We start from the raw sequence: 20,400 nt of genomic DNA, 5'->3' as shown, positions 1-20,400 counted from the left end.
CTTTTATAATTATGTGTATATTCATGTAGGGGAATAAGTTTCATTTTATATAGTTGGCATGTGGGGCTTATGTGTTTGAAAAATAATATACAATTGCATGTGTGAATAACAAAATGTTTTTCTAGACAAATATAAACATTTATTAAAAGTCATAAACATTAATTGAAATGATCATTTTACAAACAACTCTTACTTCATTTGACCTCTAATATTATTGCCTAAAAATGTCAACTTTTACTTTTAATCTCTTGATATTACATTTATTTGGCTTTTGTTTGAAATTTGTAGTGCAAAATCGTGAAACTTGTAATTTTTTTGTTTTTGGACCATAACTTTGTATACATGGTAATTGGATTTTTTTTACATTTCCATGTAGGGAAATAAATTCAAAACAATTTGTATATCTTGAAGTTTACATGAAACATTTTATTTTCTACATAGTGCCAATATTTTCTACAATATTTTAAATATTTATTTTGTTGCCATTTTCAAGTTCTTCATTTCGTTACGAACACTTCAAGTATACGGTTCAATGCGTTTGGTCTGTTGGTTTAAGCCTATATGAATTTTCGCTAATATGACTGCAAAATTGCCAAAAATGCCTTGCCACTACAGAGTTCGCCCATTGCAAGTTGAAGGGTTAACGAAACCCGCTTTAAAAATCACACTATATAAAACTACATTTTATAAACACAATTATTAATATGCGCCTAGATGCCGGGTGACATATGCTATGCACTGCCGTGCTAGGCTACCGTCGCGCCGCGCCGACGTACCGGCGCTACGTCACTGAGGAGGGGCGGGAGAGGGGAAGTAGGATCAGGCAAAATTTAGCTCCGGGGAATTTCTGCAAAAAGTGAGAAATCTCCTCTTTTTTACTCTCTATTAAAATACATTGTATTAGGGCCATTCTTCAGAAAAGGACAGATTACGGTCACCAAGGAGTAATAAATAAAAATTAAGATAATAAATACATAATTTGTTGTTAAATATGAAGGTAAACATTTTTTTTAATACTTAATGTAAAGAAGAAAAATATCTAAATGAAATTTAATGAACATTTTATGTCCACAGAAGGTGACATACCGTATCACTTCTGTGGACAGTCACCCCCTCTAGGCTTAGCTTAAGATTAGCTGATTTTACTAACAAATTTGAAATAAAAATTATTATACCCAATTGCTGTTGGCTATCTAGACATTGAATATTAATATTTTTTTGTTTATTTTACGTTTCCCATTCTATTAAAGGTAAAAAATACAAAGAAACTCGGTCACCAAAGCCTGCATCACATCTGTGGACAGGCATAAATAGTTCCAAAAAATCCACCAGGCAGCACTGGCCAACTTTCACCACTATTTTTTACAGAGAAGAAGTAACCATCTTGAACATAGAATCAGTTTGGTTTTGTTCTGTTCAGTTATTAGTTGTCTATATCATGTGAAACTAGAGTTTTAATTGATCGTCGAGCTAACATAGTCACTTCTGTTACCACATTTTAAAGGTAATTATGCATGTCAATTAAACCTAATACACTAATTTACAGTAGCATATGTGTTTCTCTACAAAAATAAGAGCAAACATTGTTCCTAACCTATTTACTAGACTCTATGTTAAGCATAAAATGCTAAATCATCACTTCTGTGGACACTAGCAGTTACCCGGCGCGCGTTGCTGCGCTTAACAACTATTATTTTAAAATGACAATTAAACATAATATACTAATTTACAGTAGTTTATGTGATTCTCTAGAGCAAACATTGTCCCTAACCTATTTGCTAGACTCTATAGGCATAAAATGCTAAATCATCACTTCTGTGGACACCTAGCAGTTACCCGGCGCGCGTTGCTGCCCTTAACAACTATTATTTTAAATGGCGATTAAACCTAATACACTAATTTACAGTAGTTTATGTGTTTCTCTACAAAAATAAGAGCAAACATTGTTCCTAACCTATTTGCTAGAATCTATGTTTGTTTTTTAACTTTATTTGTAAAATTTGCAGTTGTGATAGTCACTTCTGTGGACATGCTAGTTTTTAAATACAAAAAATCTGGAAAAGTCATTTTTATTTAGTGTGACCATTGCAATGGGTAAATATAAAAAGGGTCATACATTAAAATATCAAAAAAAATAAAAAAAAATATTGAAATCTGTCCTTTTCTGAAGAATGGCCCACAACGGCACTTTTGGAATAAATTAGATGTTAAGTTAGTGTTCGCAAATATTGTTATGCAATGACTGAAAATGCAACTCTTCTAGGTACTCTCTATTAACGTTTTTTTTTTTTTTTTTATTCCTTGGTTTCACTTCATTGGCCAGTCCGAAGTCCGAAGGTACATATCCGTGTTCACTACCAGAGCCAAACCGAGTCTAGCAGACACAAAGCATTTCATGTGTACGTTATTTGTTATTTTTAGTGAGATGTGACAAGCAAGATGCAAATTTTATACTTTCGCGTACTATATTTGAATACGGTATTGACATTGTAGCACGAATATTGAACAGTAACGGTATGGATTAATTAACAATAACAAATTACGTCACTGACCCGAATAGGCCTAAGTACTAATAGCCGTAACAACTGGTTTGAACGTTTTTTGACAGATCCATTTACCTATAATTAATATTTATTAATAAAAACGTGTTTACTTTCGGGCCAGTGACATAATTTATTTAAGTTAAATGAAATGTGTATGACCCATACCGTATCTGTTATAATATTTATTTGTGCTATGTTTATGTAGCCTAGGTATACAATTTTGCTAGCCTGTAAATTTTTATTTAAGTAAGTCTTAAATAAAAATTTACGGGATTTACTGTAGTGGGGACCGCCAGCTAAAATATCCTCTTTTTTTACAAATTACCAAATGGCAACCCTAGTAATAGATTATTCCCTACTAAGGGAAATTCGCTAAAAACAATTCCACGGTTTGAAAATTATTAAATCAAAAGTAGAATACCAGTACGTATGGGTAACTTACAGTTTCTTAACTGGGCTATGCTAATATTGATTGAAACTATTGAATTCAAAATATTGATTAATTATCGACATTTTTAAATATATCTATTATAAAATAAAACTATCATAACCTAACCTAACCAACCAAACTTGCTGATGGTGAAAAAATTGCATGAAGGTTTAAAAAAATCGAATCGATAGTTTCAATCAATATTAGCATAGCCCAGTTAAGAAACTGTACCCGTAGGGATAAAGTTATTAAGATATGACCTAATTTTTGTCTTCACTGTTACAATACAGTGAGACTAGGCCTAACTTAGTTTCAATAAATTCTTAGTGAGCTTGATTAAGTTTATAACTTAGCTAAATTAAGCCTTGCTATTTGAGATATCACTAAAAATTTGATAAACATTTAGGAAGAACCAAATCTAGATAAGAACAAATATTTATATGGCAAGATTGGCTCAATCCCTGAGTTTTCTGACAGATACTAGGCCTACAACTTCAGAAAATCAAAACATAACCAATAAAGTAAACAAATGAGACGTTACAAGCTCATCTTACCCTAGCACGTTCCATGTTAAAAACTCATTGTTTCTTGATAATACATCAACCTCGGAACAACAAAATGTTGGTTTTGAAGCTAAATACACAAACCACCCATATAAACAAAGAAATCCAGGGAGAGAACGACTCCCCATCACATCTTCCTTTATACTGACAGCCATATTGCTGATGAACCCAAATTTTATGCAACACTTGAACCCTGATTGGTCAGTTCTTCAACAAATAGCAAACATTACATCCAATCAAATTAGTTGACTACTTGAGCGTTTTTGTAAAGTGTGTCAAGAAAGTACTATAACCAATACATTATTTAAAGCATTGATTTTGACATTAGATACTATAAGAAGACTTTTAATCGAGTTATAAAATCTAAAGCAGGGTTTGAAGCACTTTGGAAGTGTATCTTTGTCTCCTATAATACATAAAAGCATGAGTGTAATCTGTTATTTACGTACAATCAATGGTTCTGAGTATACAGACAGACAGACAGACAGACAGAAAATCTTTATTCGAAATCTTAGAGATTTGAAAGGCGTCAATACACACAAAAATTAGATACATTGTCAAATACAATCAAAGTTCTGCCAGTCCATAAATTCTCTTATGCTGTAGAATGGCATCTTGCAGAACCAACGGGTGAGTTGAGCTTTTAAGGTTTTAGGGTTGTCATCTTTCAGCTCTCCTGGCAGCATGTTGAAGAATTTTGATCCAGCATAGGTAGCCTTACGTTCGAAGAGTCCAAGGCGATGAGCAGGGAGGTTGTAGTTGGTTTTATTTCTCGTTTCATAGCTGTGTACTTCTTCAAGTCGCTTGAGATTCCTGGTTGAGGCCAAAATAATGGTTTCTATTATGTAGAGACTGATAACAGTAAGTAGTTCGTTGTCTTTAAAGAAACCCCTAGAACTTTCCAGCCAGTCGACATCATACATGATTTTCAGAGCTTTTTTCTGCAGTATCAATACTCGTTCCAAGTGAGTAAGAGCAGCAGACCCCCAAACTGCTATTCCATACCGTAGATGGCTTTCAAATAGGGCGTGATACGCCACAAGCACAGCCTCTTGCGTGCAGACGCTTTTAATATTCTTCTCAGAGCATATAGAGCGCTACTAAGCTGTCGACATAGGTGGTCTAGATGGTCTTGCCAGGAAAGTCGTTCGTCTATAACTACACCTAGATGTTTAGTACTCTCCACAGTCAGTATAGGCCTGGTATAGCAGATACATGTTCTCTTTTGTTTCCAAAGGTTAGTTGAATGGTCTTTGATTCGTTGAAAACCAAGTCATTGCTACTACAGTAGTCCTCCGCACATCCAAGAGCTACGAGTGTTCTCATTTCCAGATCTTCAACAGATTTACCCGATGTCAGCAGAACAGAGTCATCTGCATACATAACGGTATGGCAATGTTGGTGAAGGAAACCTGGTAGGTCATTGGTAAATAATATGAACAAGATAGGTCCAAGGACCGATCCCTGTGGTACTCCCCTTGACGTTGACAAAAGTACAGATCTGGTCTTAGATATGATTCCAATTTGGACTTCTTCTAGCTCAACCAATTGATGCCTTCCTTGAAGATAGTTCTGGAACCACCTCAATGCTGAATCTTCGAAACCCAGCAGGCTGAGCTTTTCCAGTATCAGATCATGACCAAGGCAGTCAAAGGCCTTGGTCATGTCTAGAAAGATGCCAGTAGTTGTATCACCCTCCTCAATTCGGTCAATGATGTATTCCACCACTTCCACCAACGCTGTCAAGGTGGACCGTTTGCTCAAAAACCCGTGCTGTTGATTCGTTAGCAAGTTGTTCAGGGCAAGGTGATGAAACACTCTTTTTATCACTATCTTCTCAATAACCTTTGAAAATGTTGATATGAGCGAAATGGGTCTGAAATTTCCAACGTCTTCTTTTGACCCCTTCTTGTGTAGTGGTACTACTTTTGACAACTTTAGTTTGCTTGGAAATTGACCTTGCTCAAAGGAGAGATTGGTAATATAAACCAAGGGAGGTGTTAGTTCATCTGAACAGTACTTTAAGATTATAGAAGATATCTCATCCAGGCCAGCAGATGGTTTGGGTTTTAGCTTACGGATTATCTCATGTAGTTCATGACTGTCAGTTGGATGTAAGGTGTTGATGGGAGAGGAAATGTTAGGGGTAGCAACCCCTACTTTTTGCTGCAACCGTACTCTCTGAGTTCCTCGAAGGGTTTTTTCTGCAACAGAGGAAAAGTACTCGTTGAAATGATCAGCAAGAACTTTGGAGTCAGTGACTAGTTTTCCGTCGATCCTCAGTTTTTGGTTGCCATTGCTTACTTTTTTCTGAGTTCTTTCTGAGTTTATTGTCCTCCAGATGGCTTGGCTTTTGTTATCAGAGTTTTGGATGAACTCAGAATTCACCTTTCTCCTTAACTTTTTCAGGTGGGTGTCGTAAATCTTTTTTAGGTCAGCAGTACGGCGTTTGTCTTCTTCTTTTCCACTGAAAATGAATGATTCCTGAGCGGCTAGAAATTGTGCTCTCATACGGTTCACTTCTTCATCATAACAGTGAAAGCGTCTTCTTCTATTCCTGATACGAGATTTTCTCAGAGGACAAGTCATGTTCAGCATATTAGTGACTATGCTAATGAAGTTGTTGTAGGCACCTTCTACCTCAGAAGATCTGTAGACCATTTCCCAAGTCTCTTCCTGTAACTGAAATTTAAGATTTGCCAGGTTATCTGAGTTTAAGTTACGGCAAAAAGATGCCGTTGGCTTCTTACATTTTGCATTCAGATTAATCTCACACAACTGGCCTGTATGGTCGGAGATACCAGTCTTGATTACTTGAACAGCCACATCAGCGAGAAGTCCATCAGTTGTGCACACAGTGTCTATGGAAGTAGATGAAGTCGGAGAGATTCTTGTGGGGGGAAGCGAGATTCTAGTCATGCCATATTCAATTAATAGCTCGTTAAACTCAGTTTTTTGCTTAGAAGGCTTGAGGTCATCGATGTTAATATCACCTACCAATATCATCGGGTTACTTTTCTTTGACAATGATGTAAGCGCCTCATCTAAGGTTTTAAATGCTTCAGAGGTTTTCTCCACACTGTTACTCGGGGGCATGTAGACTCCTAGAATCTGAAGACATTCTGTGCTATTAGGCCAGAAAACCCTTATAGCAGAAAACTCACAAACAAGAGGTAACGTAAACTCGTCAACTCAATATTTAAACTATCAACCTCCAAATCTAAATTGTTCTTTGTACTTTTCCTCTGAGTAATATTGCGTTTGAGTACTTATGTGAAGCACAAATATGTGTCTGCCCTATTTTCAACAAACTTTGCAGTTTATGCTTTACGCTGAGGTTTTAATATCGGAAGATAATATTACTTTCCAAATAAATTGTCAAATCAAATTAGTAATTAATATAAGGTGCCAATGCACTTAAGTGTTAACAAATAAAATACAATTAATTACAAATGAATTTGCTACATCTGATTCATCACAGGCCCATAAATAAATTATGAATTACCTTTACTTAGACACTGCTAGTAGATTTTTTTATCTTGTTAAAGTTCAATCTAAACCTTAACCTGTTCAAATAAATGTCTGTTTGATTATTTGATCGGTTCGTGATAGAATATGTTATCCCCCTGAGCAAAGCCGCAGAGCGTTCTCACTCACTGTTTCTTGTACAGCTTGGAACCAAACCAACAGAAAATTCAAAAACAATCTCCGGGCACTTTTATTGGCTTTCCCACTTTATAAGACCAGCGATTTCTTCGACATTCCCAAGGAGACTGTGAGAGAGTTTTTGGTTTTGTTTGCTGTGTGATTTTTGCATTTTAGTTTTAATTTTTATGAAAATTGTATATTGTTATTTGTTCTGACGATGCCTATTGCATTTCATGCCTAATGGAAAATAAAGCATTTCATTTCATTTCATTTCACTCAAGTTAGTTCGTGAGCGGAATTTTACCCCCGCGGATTTGGGAGTCTAATGAAAATAGACAGCTGATCAAAACGAATCAATTCTCTCATTTAGCACAACTATTGTGCTATAGCTTGGATTTATTTGTTCTGGATTGTCAATTACGATTCCACACATATGATATACACCACACCCACTACCTTTGCTAAATCCAATTCAACGATTCGGGGGCAAAGCCTAGGGCCCTAGGCTTTGCCGCTAAAGGCAAATTAACTTTGTAAACAAAAGATCATAACTCAACACATATACAAACTGAGTTTTCCTACGTTTCCGTGAATCCCCAGGCTTTGCGTCAAAGTGATTTATTCAAAGTGGATAAAAATTACAATTTCTTTATTGATATATTTAACGGAAACGTAGGAAAACTCAGTTTGTACATGTGTTGAGTCATGATCTTTTGTTTAGAAATTTAATTTGCCTTCAAAAATTAAGCGGTAACTTAATATTTATGCTTATTAAAACTTCTTTCTATATAAAAACACTTTCTTCCCAAATTCTATATCTGTTTAATGGGGGTTGCACTGTTTTGTTTAAAATTATAAGGACCATAAGATATAAATTTTAATCAAAACTGGCTTATTTAGAAAATCCTATTTTTTTAATTTTATGGGGGTTTTTAATAGGAAAATATAGGTTATAATAACTTTTGAAGTAATTTTTACAGCAACGGGGGTTAATATCATCAAAATCGGACCATGGGACTATGTATGCACTGTACACATCCACACATACAGACAGACATCACTTTAAAAAAAAACCTTTTCACTGAAAACACTATATCCACTCAAAACTCAAACTCTACTATGGTATAGGGAGAGAAAGTAAAAAGTAGATATCACATAAATTTAAGGACAAGTTGTATCCAAATTTGTGTTAAACATTAAATGATCCACTCACAGAACTATATTTACTTCCTAAAATTATATTTACTAGTAAACACGTTGCTCGAAATCGAGCAATTTTAATTAAACTATACAGCTGACCAAAGTGTAAACAATTACGTTCTTCATAAGGATAACATGGAAACTTTAAAAGCCAACGGGGCAGAGCCCAAAGGGACCTTTTCAAAAATTTAAGGCCAGTTTGCAAATCTACGCGACACACTCTTTCCAATGAGACGTCAATGGATAAAATCGATTAAAGCCGGGTTTTCCTAGGCGCGGAAGCGGAGAGAGGAACGCGGAGAGCGGAATTGAGATTAACATGGTGTTGGAGCGGAGCACCATGTTAATCTCTATTCCGCTCTCCGCGTTCCTCTCTCCGCTCTACGCTTCAGCGCCTAGGAAAACCCAGCTTAAGAAATGGCGGAGGAGTTCAACCGACAAAGTTTCATGTAGCGTATTAATTATATATAGATATATAGATTACTCTAATAGGTTATGTGACAAAAAAGCTGCTACGCTTTTATAATAACTAATAAGTTGTCTTTTCAGATTGTCTCAGTTCATGTGATGACCGTATTCCTTATTAAACAGAAATCAGTAATCACACCAGCCCACACTCTGTCCCTCAAATCAGCTATGTTTATCTCTCTTCTACGGAATTGAATGTCTAGTTCTAGTATCTAGTAGGTTATGTGTACCATATAACAAAAAGATGAGAATGAAATTTAATTAATACATTTAAATATGAATGCAAAATGAGTGTAGAGTGGAGTGAGATTTGTTTGTAGCTTTTTTTGTTAAGACCAGCTATCTCTTTAGCCAGGGTCATTTATGATGCCAATGATCAAGGTCAGCTGGGTCCATCAAAGACCTAGATGATGATGATGTTCTATGGACTTTCAAGCCATCAAAGAGGTACTGCTACCCTTTCTTAGGATCAAACACATTAACAAAAAAGTATTCAAATTTTACAAAAGGGTGGGGTCACAATTCAAATTAAAATATAAAAAATAGTTGAGTCAATCTGTGTTAACAAACAGCACTTCACTTCTATAATATGAATAGACTTCAGGACAGCCATGAAAACAGGTGGGTCCATAAAGAAATTTTAAGATTAGTAAAATTTAAGTTCAATCAAGTTGTCTGTAATTTAATGATAGGAAGGAACACCGCTGAACTTTAGTGCTATTATGAACTACAATGATGGCGAGACTTTAAACTTTGCTTTTACACTATACATAATAATCATGCTCTACTTGTGTTTACCCAGTTGGTTGATTTTTTCATTGGCAGGCCCACTATGCACATTTTCATTCCCTTACCCCAATTAAAAATATTGCGGGGTAAATTATCCCAATTACAGCGTTCAGGATGCATAAGACTTCAATCTTAACCTGATGCAATAATATTTCGGACAGCTTTGTACACTTACATTTCCCTCTCTATACTGCAGTGTCTCACACTACTGTAATCCAAAAACATTGTCAAAGACCATTGCCAATCACGTGCATCAGTATAACACCACACGATCATTATGTCTAGACATTCAAACCATTTTGCAGTCTTGTCATAAATTTCTAGAACTGTCCATTTCATAAACTGCCACTAAATTAAAAGGATAAAAGTAGAAAACATGTAACTAAACAATTTTTTTAATGAGGTTATTTGACGTGTTACAACAATATCAGTAGACAGTTTTCTTCACTACATTCACAATAATGATGGAGACATCTCAGTGGTACTTCATTTGACGGTGAGCCTCTGAAAAATAAAAAATCATAAATTGATTGAATGAAAAATTCATACAATTTTCATAAACATTGTAAAAAACTACTTTTGGGTAGCTCCATTTTATTATTTTTTGTGTGATTCATTAAAAATCTTCATTTAAATAAAAATTCATTCCGTCCCATTAAAAGTTAAACATAGCTCTACTAAAATTAGTCTTTTAGCAAACAACTATCTATTTCAAGGTAATTTATTATCAGGGCTGTCCCATGGGCGCCGCAGGTGTCACAGCAAAAGTAGTACAGGTTATATGTACATAACGTAGAGGAGTGTGAGGGAATCAATTTTTGATCCTGCTACAAGCTCGAGGGATGGAGCAGCAAGTCACAAAAACCGAACTCAAGTCGAGTTTTTAAGATCGTTTTTAAGAGATGTTTTAACCATTGTAAAACACGCCCTGCAAAAATCAGGCTTTTGCCGCGATCGACAAAAATAAGGTTTCCATGATCGCGGAGAACGATGATCACGTTTCCGAGACCGTGGGGGATTATCAAGATTTGGCCGCGATCATGGAAGATGATGATTATATTTTACTTATGACCAGTTAGTTATGATTATATTATGATATCGATATGACCAAGTCATAATCTTGGGTTTACCTCGATCAAGAGGACGGGAGGCTATAATTACTTAGCCAATGGATACATTTAGGCGATCAGGGAAGATGATTATGATGTCCATAAGACCGCAAGAGATAATCTTGATTTTCCTGCTATTGCGGGAGACAATGATGATGTCCACATTACCGCGCGACAGTCTTGATTTTGAAAAAAGTAAATGAAATGAAAATGATTTATTTAAACATGCAAAGTTAAAGTAAAATAAAGAGTAAAGAAAGAAGTGTAAAGATTTTGCCGCAATTGCAGAGGACAATGACTATATTTCTGGTACTAATGAATATATTCAGGATTTTGCTGAGATCACAGAAGAGGGTGATGACGTTTTTGTGACCACAGGAGGTATTCAGGATTTGGCTGCGATCGTGGTTGACAATGATGATGATGATGATGTCTCAAGCAGCGACGCGACGGGCCAAGAGCATCGCTCATTGGGTGTTTGAAGGAGGCGCCCGAAATCCTGCCCCGGCCACCAATAAATCACGCTCTGGCCCTTTTTATTATTTACTTCAACTACCATTATAATAGATACCTAAAAGATCTCATAATACTATAACTATTTATCTCGATAAAATTCTGGAACATTAAATGAAACTGTACTGTCAACAAATGTGAAGAAAGCACAGGATGAGTTCCCCATCGTTTTGGATTCTTCCGATAATACTCTTCGATAATATCTAAAATTAGCAAAAAGCTCACACAACCTAAGTGGATGGTGTCCATCTTGGAAATAAAATAAGTGCCGGGGTGGAAAATTCGCCCGGAAAACGCTTGGTATGACAGGCACCCGGCCTTGGCCGGACAGCATCAACAATGATTGCCATAACGTATGACATGGACTTTTCCGGCGCTATCTCGATGGCATCTGAGTGACCGTAATAGCGCTTGTATGATATTAGCCTAAGGGTTTAAACAAAACTGCTGATTGAAGATCCTCAAAGAAACTCAAAAAGACTCTTGACTCCTAGACTGCAGAATATATAGGTAGCATATAGCTTTCAGCAGTTTTAGATGAGTTGTACCTACTTCCAGATATAGTTTCAAGGAAAAATTTGCTCATGTTACTCTGGCATCTGGTATTGTACTTGTCACTTACTCATGGTTCTGTAGTTGAAGTAGTAGAACGTAGCCATACACCCAATAGCGATCTGCAGTGGACCAGCAATTCCAGCATACTTAGGTTGGTAGTACTTGTGCTGCCACCTCCACCAAGCTATCAAACATAAAACATCATCACTTAACTTCTAATACAACTTGTGAGACTTTAAGTGCACACTTAGCTGAAGGCAATGTCCCCTTATTAGCTGCATTTTCTAGCATCAATGTTTTGCCTTTCTGCCTTCATGTTAAATTACAAGCAACCAGACAAGCAATTTTAGAACATTGCCACATGTCTGATTCCAGTCAGACACACTCTTGTAAGCAAGTAAGCTACAAGTACCCTCAAGCCCTATCTTGTTTGATAGTACTGTATAACATAATCAATGACAAATCTAACAAAAGGTCAACATTATATATTAAAAGATAGGGTTTTTACTTTATCCTGAACAAAACAACTTTAAAAAAGCCTATTACTAATATACATAGGCCTACTTGTAAAATAAAATTTACATTTTATCCTTAGGCCTACCTTAGTGTAAAACATAGTAATATTGACATTTTACCAGTGAGACTTCATATAGATCATGTCAATTAGGGTGGGGCTGAAAGAGCATGCACACAAGAACCCTTCCCCCACAAGCCACAACCGTTGCTTTTGTTACTTTACACATTAATCGCAACAATTAATTACCATTACATTAATTTAATACCACCAGTATCTGTCTAGAATGTGGCTCACGCTCTCCTAGACTCACACTAACTACTAACTTTTCTACAAACATTCAGTTTATTTTTCACATTTTTCAATGGACCCAGCAAAGTTAATAATAGCCTACATTATTGGCGTTCTTTAAATTCAATTCCATCCTACCTCGGCTCACAGCTGCGATCATTGATTGAGGAGACTTGTTCCTACGACCAAACCACTGGCCGAGCTCTCCTACCTTTACTTGTCCAAAAGGAGTGTCAGCTGAAATTGAAAAATTGTTGTTAATGTAGTTTTTTGTAAACCTAGAAAACCAATTCAAAAAAAAAAAACCTTCACATGAAGTAAATCAGTAGGCCTAAGTATCAGGTAGAGGCTTCATGTAGGTGAACACTTATGGCCTACACTTATGGCCCAAATTGTGTATTTTTTCAAAATTAAACTAAGAGACAAAATTAAGTTTTTTTCTTACGGCAACACATGAGGTATTCCAACTTTAATTCCAGCTGTTATGTCAAGGTTTTAATTATTTTAACCTGCAGGTTTTAGTTCATTATTAGAATCGACGTGTTTGTAATAAAATTAAGAACGTAACTGAAAATCAGTTTGTTAACTGATTTTAATGCATGCTTGAATATGTTAATGGCATTTACCTCTATTACAATTATTATTATTATTATTACCAATTGAGATAGGGGCGCCACCTAGGTGCGTATTTTAACCCAAATATGCGTGAAGTATGAGTGTAGAAAGAAGTGTGATGATCCGTGTAGCTTTGTAACTGACTAAGATCAGCTGTTTAGTCAGGATCATTTATTTAAATCCCAATGATCAAGGACAGCTGGGTTCGATTTCAAACTATGATAAGCAGATCAGAAAACCTGCAGACTAAGCGAATTTCCATTAGCCTGATTCGATTCACATTTAAATGTCTCCTTAAAAATATCTCATTTATTTAAATAGAATTAGTTTAACAAGTACCGGTACTGTACTTAGGTTTGCTGTAACAGGGAGGGTAAAAGTGTTCTTTTTTTTATTTAAATAAATGCATTTTCCAAATTTGATAAAAATCTATTATATTATTAAAGTGATACAATCAAATTTTATGTAAACATTTAAGGCCATTTACCAAATAAAAATATAGGCATATGGCACAACATTTCATTTCATCAAAATGAAGTATAGAGTGTGTAGATTTGCCGAAAAGTATTGATATGGACGAATTTCCTAAGGGCTCTGCCCCACAGGCTGATTTCCAAAGGGCTACGCCTGGCATGCTTCCAAAGTTTAGATGATTTAATTTAACTAGTGTACCTGTTGCTCGAGTTCGAGCAATTGCTAAATATTACAGGCGTTATCTATACTTTTTTTTAAACGAATAACAGTCATAATTTATGATGACTTTAAAGGATTCGACTCAAAGATTATGGAAATACTCAAGATGTACATATAATAGATCGATATAATCAACATTTCTTGTAAAAATCTTATCATTTTTCAAAAGCTGATCTTGTTTTTTTAGTGTTTTCTGCAAATGTTTCCCACAATAGCCGCCGCATTAGGTTGTCCATAACAACAATTATAAATAAACATAGAAATAAAATATTTCTATTTAATCTCCTTGGTGGTGTTCTATGACTTTCCTATGTTTCCATAGTTTGCAAATCGGCTCTTTCAAAGATTATTAATAATTTATTGCTTGAATGCAGCACAGTTTTAATTAAGTTTTCTTTTTAGTATATCTCATTATCCAGGCTCTCTCCCTTTTTTCCATTGTAATATTTACACCAATCCAAATTCAAATAGTAAATATTTCATTTCAACCAAGTCAGTAAATGTTTGTAGCAAACTGTTAGGCTAAATTAGCAAGCTTATTGACTGTTTACGATTAACATATGTTCTTCTTCTCACTTTTAATTTATGACAACAGCTGGAGTTTCATATTGATGATATTGCTACACTAAGGTATGTTGTCATATTCTTTTGGATCTATTAATATTAAAAGTAGAGGTTTGAAAGTACTTATACTTAGTACGGTATGTAGGTTTACACTTTTAAATCAGTTTATATTTTCAAACTAAATCATAGAGTGGCTGTATTTAAAACACACATCAGCACCACTTTAAAGCTCTCTAGGTCACATTTTCTTCCCGTTGCAAAGCACGGGTATAGCAGCTTGTATGTTCATAAACAACTACAACATTTTACGTATTCTCCATAAGAATGAATAACATGGGAATTTTAAATTTACCACTTTTTGGAATGTTCTCCCTAACTATTAGGCGCATAATAACGTTTCAATATACTAAGTTATTTGTTTCTTCAAGCTCTACAAAATGGTTTGGAAAGAAATTTCAAAATTTTATGTTTTTTGGGTCAAAAATGGAAAGAGCCAATTTTTACCCAATAAAAATCCCCATAAATCCCCGCTCCCATAGTCCGATCATGCTCGTTTGAATAAATGTAGGTTTACACATTTATACCGAATTTCATCAAAATGGGATCACTTTTGCTCGAGTTATCGTGCTAACGGACACTCACACACATATTAATAGGCGAAATAATAAAAACCAGAGTACGCTGAAATTTGTTTTTATTTAAACTGATACGTATTTTGGCACTAAAGCCATGATCACAGTATGAGTTATAAGTATGTAAACAAATAAAATAAATAATAACATATGTTTTGAATTCATAGTAAATTTTGATTAAATGGTTAGGTGTATTTTTTAACATGTGAATGTGTAAGATTCTTCCCTGATTTGTCAGATTTTTTCATGTATTTTTTTTTTTTTGCATTACAATGGCCTTAGTGCCGAAATACGTACTGTATCAGTTTAAATAAAAATGAATTTCAAGGTACTCTGGTTTTTATTATTTCGCTTATTAATTGAAAAGTAGCCCCTGAAAAGTGAGCAGAACTATATATATATATAGCCTATATATATGAATTTGAACGGATGGTGTTTTTGGCCTCTAGACGACCTCAAAACAAAAAAGTAAATCGGTCCCGGGCCCAGGTCTTACCATGAGTACTACGGTAATAGCTTATTCCCTACATTGAAAATTCGCTAAAATGAGATGGTGTGTGTGTTAGTGTGCTACAGGTGCTACTCAATCACGCCAGAACCAATGGGCTGATTTATAGTGTTAGCAAAACGGGAGTGCCGATGGAGACCTGTGGGGGTATGTGCGTTTGAAGAGACTTGACCTGGTCTCCATTGGCACTCCCGTTTTGCTAACACTGTAGGCCCAGATTAAGTTATATTTTGCATGGGAGGTAGCTTATGTTCCTGGTTAATCTGGTATGTTCCAAACCAGTAAGTTGTTTAGAGATAAATAAAACAAACTAGTGTAACTGTTGCTCGAATTCGAGCAAATGCTAAGTATTACAGGCGTTATTTTAAAACAAATAACAGCCATAATTTCTAAAGGCTTTAAAGATTCGACTCAAAGATTATGGAAGTACTCAAGATGTACATAACAGATCTATATAATCAACATTTCTTGTAAATATCTGATCATTTTTCAAAAGCTGGTCTTGTTTTATAGTGTTTTCTACAAATAGCCTTACTCATAGCCACATTAGGTTGTCCACAATAACGATTATAAATAAAAAAAAACATTATTTCTATTTCTTCTCCTTGGTGGTGTTCTATGACTTTCCTATGTTTCCATAGTTTGCAAATCGGCTCTTTCAATGATTACTAAGAATTAAATACAGCACAGTGTTAATTCAGTTTTCTTTTTAGTACATAAAACTATCCAGGCTCTCTCGCTTTTTTCCATTGTAATATTTACGCCAACCCAAATTCAAACAGTAAATATTTCCTTTCAAAGAAGTCAGTAAATGTTTGTAGCAAACTGTTAAATTAACAAACTTATTGACTGTTTACAATTTACATATATTTTTCTTCTCACTTTTAATTTCTGACAACAGCTGGAGTTTCATAAAAATTTTTGTTTCCCATGTTAATCTTATGGAGAAATACACAACTTTAAAGGGCCCCAGGGCCTCACTCTAAAATTATTTAGATAAAAAGAAAGTTTCCTGCACAACGTCACGTTACGCTCTTTCCAATGACACCAAAAACGTGTCAATCGGTTCAGTAGTTTCGGAGGAGTAATTGTCACAAAAATCCTGCTTGCGTATTAAATAAGTAGCCTATAGATTATTTAGTATTAGGCTATATTAAAGTGTAGTTATATTCTCCTAAGCCTAAGTGTTGAGGCAGGGATTCCAAAACTGTTGTAACTTAGTTTGCTTGCTTAACAGTGGCGGCGATAAGAGCCCGCAGGCCCCCCCCCCCCCCCCGCAAGTTTGTTCACCGGGCCCCCTCCCAATAATCTTAAAAAATATTATATCACATGTATTACCGCCTAAACTTGCACTTTAGCTTGGTACGGCGTCTCCCGAGGCGTCATCAACGTCTTCCATGATCGCGGCAAAATGACCTATGACATCATCAGATAACAACATTATCGTCTCCCGCGTTCACGGCCCAATCCCTAATTTCTCCCGCCCCGCAAACCGTGGTGACGGGGAAAAATTTTTTTCCTGCCCAAAGTGCTCTTACCAGGTTTAACAAATTTTCGGCATAAAAAAACTTATGGTCATTTTCATATAAATTTTGTTATGATAAGGGGCCCGTGTGGCTGAGCCTGTCACACAACTGCGGGCCCGTGTCCCGGTAAAATACCTATAGTTACCTCTAGTTCTTTTCGTTAGATTCTAAGCTTTCTCCAGAGGTCTGTCTCTAAGCGCTTTATGTTCTCCGAGCCGATCGTAATTGTAGCAGACAGCTGACGTGCGTATTTGTAAACAGCTAGGTTACCCTCGGACCGATGACTGATGTGTTTTATTACGTTTATCATTGTTTTAGTGTTAAAAATCAAAAGTAGGCCTAGTGATATATGTGGTGCATAATAAGAAGATTTAAGTGATTTTGAAGGGCTGGTTGATGATCCTGAAGAAGTAGGTAGTGATATTGATGTAAATTATCAGCCAGATTCCTAGCTATGGTTAGGCTATGCATTCTTAGCTAAACGCTATGTACTGAAATCTGTTTCTTGCCCATAACTTATTTATTTGCAAATCTACTTCCTTATATTATTATATATTTGTAATCCTCATAAAATTTAGAACAAAGTGGCTATTTTCAAATATTTATAGGCCTATAATTTATACAATTTCATTGAGCGCAAACTTATTTTTTTTTTTGAAAATTTTCCAAAATATTTTTTTTTACCTAAAAGTTTTTTTTGAAACAAATGTTCCTTATGTTCTATGTATAATATTGAAGCCCATGATTTTCCAAACAAAATGGTATATAGAACAGTATAATTAACATTGTTTTCAAGCTTCTCAGATCCGTTTTAATAAAACCTTGCAAATGAGCAAAAAATAGGCAGACATTAAGGCCAAAACAAGGGACACTCGGAGGGTTAATTTCCCCCCTATAAATCCTCCTGTAAAACCCTGTTCCCATGGTCCAATCATGATGGTTCACAAACTCATTCCAGTTTATCCCGCCCTACTTACACCTTTAACCATCCGAGTGTCCCTTGTTTTGGCCTTAATGTCTGCCTATTTTTTGCTCATTTGCAAAGGTTTTATTAAAACGGATCTGAGAAGCTTGAAAACAATGTTAATTATACTGTTCTATATACCATTTTGTTTGGAAAATCATGGGCTTCAATATTATACATAGAACATAAGAAACATTTGTTACAAAAAAAATTTTTAGGTAAAAAAAAATATTTTGGAAAATTTTCAAAAAAAAAATAAGTTTGCGCTCAATGAAATTGTATAAATTATAGGCCTATAAATGTTTGAAAATAGCCACTTTGTTCTAAATTTTATGAGGATTACAAATATATAATAATAGGCTATAAGGAAGTAGATTTGCAAATAAATAAGTTATGGGCAAAAAACAGATTTCAGTACATAGCGTTTAGCTAAGAATGCATAGCCTAACCATAGCTAGGAATCTGGCTGATAATTTACATCAATATAACCTACATTCCTACATTTACCTACTTCTTCAGGATCATCAACCAGCCCTTCAAAATCACTTAAATCTTCTTATAATGCACCACGTATATCACTAGGCCTACTTTTGATTTTTAACACTAAAACAATGATAAACGTAATAAAACACATCAGTCATCGGTCCGAGGGTAACCTAGCTGTTTACAAATACGCACGTCAGCTGTCTGCTACAATTACGATCGGCTCGGAGAACATAAAGCGCTTAGAGACAGACCTCTGGAGAAAGCTTAGAATCTAACGAAAAGAACTATAGGTACCTAACTCGATCCAGTTCAATCCGATTTTGTCAGTCATAGAGCCGTCGCCGTAAATAGTGTTTGTGAGTCGCTGCAGCGACACAAAACACTACACAAAGTGTGTTATGTGTCGCTGCAGCGACAAATATCACTCAGAAGGTTAAACCAAATTTTATAAAAATGGGATGAAAATTACTCTAGTTATCGCGTTTACAGACACTCACACAACGTCTTACTGTGCCATCTACGGTAATGGCTACTTCCCTATAGGGAAATTTGCTAAAATTAAAATTAACTAAGCCTAGGCTTACCTCAATAGGACAGTTTTTGTGGTAAAGTATAAAAAGTAAAGTGATAATTTATCATTACAGTATAAGTTACGTAGTAAGTTAAGCCTAATTACTTAGAACTAAAAGGCTTTCCTACTTATTATTTACTAATTACTTCCTAAAAATCTTTGGTTGTTTTCTACTAGAACAAACCAGGCAACATCTTATAAATAGGTATATCAAAATGTTAAAAGAATATAAATCTTTCATAGAGCAATCCTAAGGTCAAAACTAGGTTACTTTTTCCGAAGTAGCAAAATTGGTTTGAGCGAAGTTCCATTATACATACGTTTTCCGTAGTATCTTGCAGGATCATAAGGGCCATGAACTTTAGGGTTGTATTCCGCTGGGTAGTCTCCGAAAGCCATTTTAATCCTTAATTTTTGATTAAAAGTTGCGGAAAACTAAAGAACGAACTTGATCGAACAGCCCAAAAAGCAAGACAGACAGAACAGATCCTAACCAGATAGATAGCGACAGCAGACGGCAGACAGTGAGAAAATTGAGAGGAAGAAGAAGACTTTAGACAGCTGTTTTCAGATATAACGACAGGCTAGTAAAATATAATCAATGTGCATGTCAACGATAGTCCTCCTTTTCTTGTTACTTTTACGAGCTTTTACCATAGATAAAACATACTCACAGACTAAGCAACACTGATTTATCTATGCTTTTACTAACTTAAGCGAAGGCATCTTTTAGCGAATTTCCCTATAGGGAAGTAGCTATTACCGTAGGTCTCATGGTAAGACTTAGGCCCGGGACCGATTTTCTTTTTCATTTTGATGTCCACTGAGGCCAAAAACACCACTCGTTCAAATTTTTATATATGTATATATATATATATGTGTCCGTGAACACGATAACTTGAGTAATTTTTATACGATTTTGATGAAATTTGGTTTGAAGGTGTAAGGCGGGATAAACTTGAATGAGTTCGCGATCCAGCATGATCGGACCATGGGAACAGGGTTTTATGGGGTAAAAATTGGTTTTTCTCACTTTTGACCCTCAAAACACAAAATTTCCCAATTTTTCTCTAAACCTTCTTAAAGAGCTTAAAAAAACAAACAATTCAGTATATCAAAGTGTTTTTGTACGGTTATTGGTTACGGAGAAAACTAAAAAAATGGTAAATTTAAAATTCCCATATGTTATTCTTATGGATAATATTGTAAAATGTTGTA

At 35.3% G+C, this 20,400-nt stretch overlaps 2 protein-coding genes across 2 annotated transcripts in view; both read right to left on the bottom strand.

The window, feature by feature from the left end:
• The window catches only part of LOC129001493 (TATA-binding protein-associated factor 172-like), a 111,957-nt gene extending 108,289 nt beyond the window's left edge, over positions 1 to 3,668 (bottom strand). Inside the window, exon 1 of the mRNA XM_054428804.1 lies at positions 3,528 to 3,668. The gene's annotated coding sequence lies outside the window, so the exon portion shown is untranslated. The remainder of the gene's footprint in view (positions 1 to 3,527) is intronic.
• Positions 3,669 to 10,020: 6,352 nt separating this feature from the next.
• LOC128999998 (putative ATP synthase subunit f, mitochondrial) lies at positions 10,021 to 19,686 on the bottom strand. The gene is made up of 4 exons (XM_054426830.1): positions 19,503 to 19,686; positions 12,762 to 12,860; positions 11,886 to 12,002; positions 10,021 to 10,145 (listed from the first exon to the last, which is right to left on the bottom strand). Exons 1-4 carry the CDS (start codon positions 19,579 to 19,581, stop codon positions 10,117 to 10,119), a joined length of 324 nt encoding a protein of 107 aa, XP_054282805.1. The 5' UTR covers positions 19,582 to 19,686; the 3' UTR covers positions 10,021 to 10,116.
• Positions 19,687 to 20,400: the final 714 nt, after the last annotated feature.

The sequence above is a fragment of the Macrosteles quadrilineatus genome, unplaced genomic scaffold (assembly GCF_028750875.1).
Source record: "Macrosteles quadrilineatus isolate MER2022 unplaced genomic scaffold, UCM_ALF_1.0 Scaffold_8__2_contigs__length_117827958, whole genome shotgun sequence".
Lineage (NCBI taxonomy): Eukaryota > Metazoa > Arthropoda > Insecta > Hemiptera > Cicadellidae > Macrosteles > Macrosteles quadrilineatus.
The sequence above is the reverse complement of the archived record's forward strand: the minus strand, read 5'-3'. Positions and strand labels throughout refer to the sequence as shown.

Bases quoted from the DNA above. Each gene is read 5' to 3' on its own strand.
- LOC128999998 (XM_054426830.1), bottom strand. From the start codon at position 19,581: ATGGCTTTCGGAGACTACCCAGCGGAATACAACCCTAAAGTTCATGGC. The intron at 12,003-12,761 runs GTAGGATGGAAT...TATGTTTGATAG, and splicing joins GATCGCAGCTGTGAGCCGAG to CTTGGTGGAGGTGGCAGCAC. The intron at 10,146-11,885 runs GTAAGTGACAAG...TTTATTTTTCAG, and splicing joins CTTCAACTACAGAACCATGA to AGGCTCACCGTCAAATGAAG.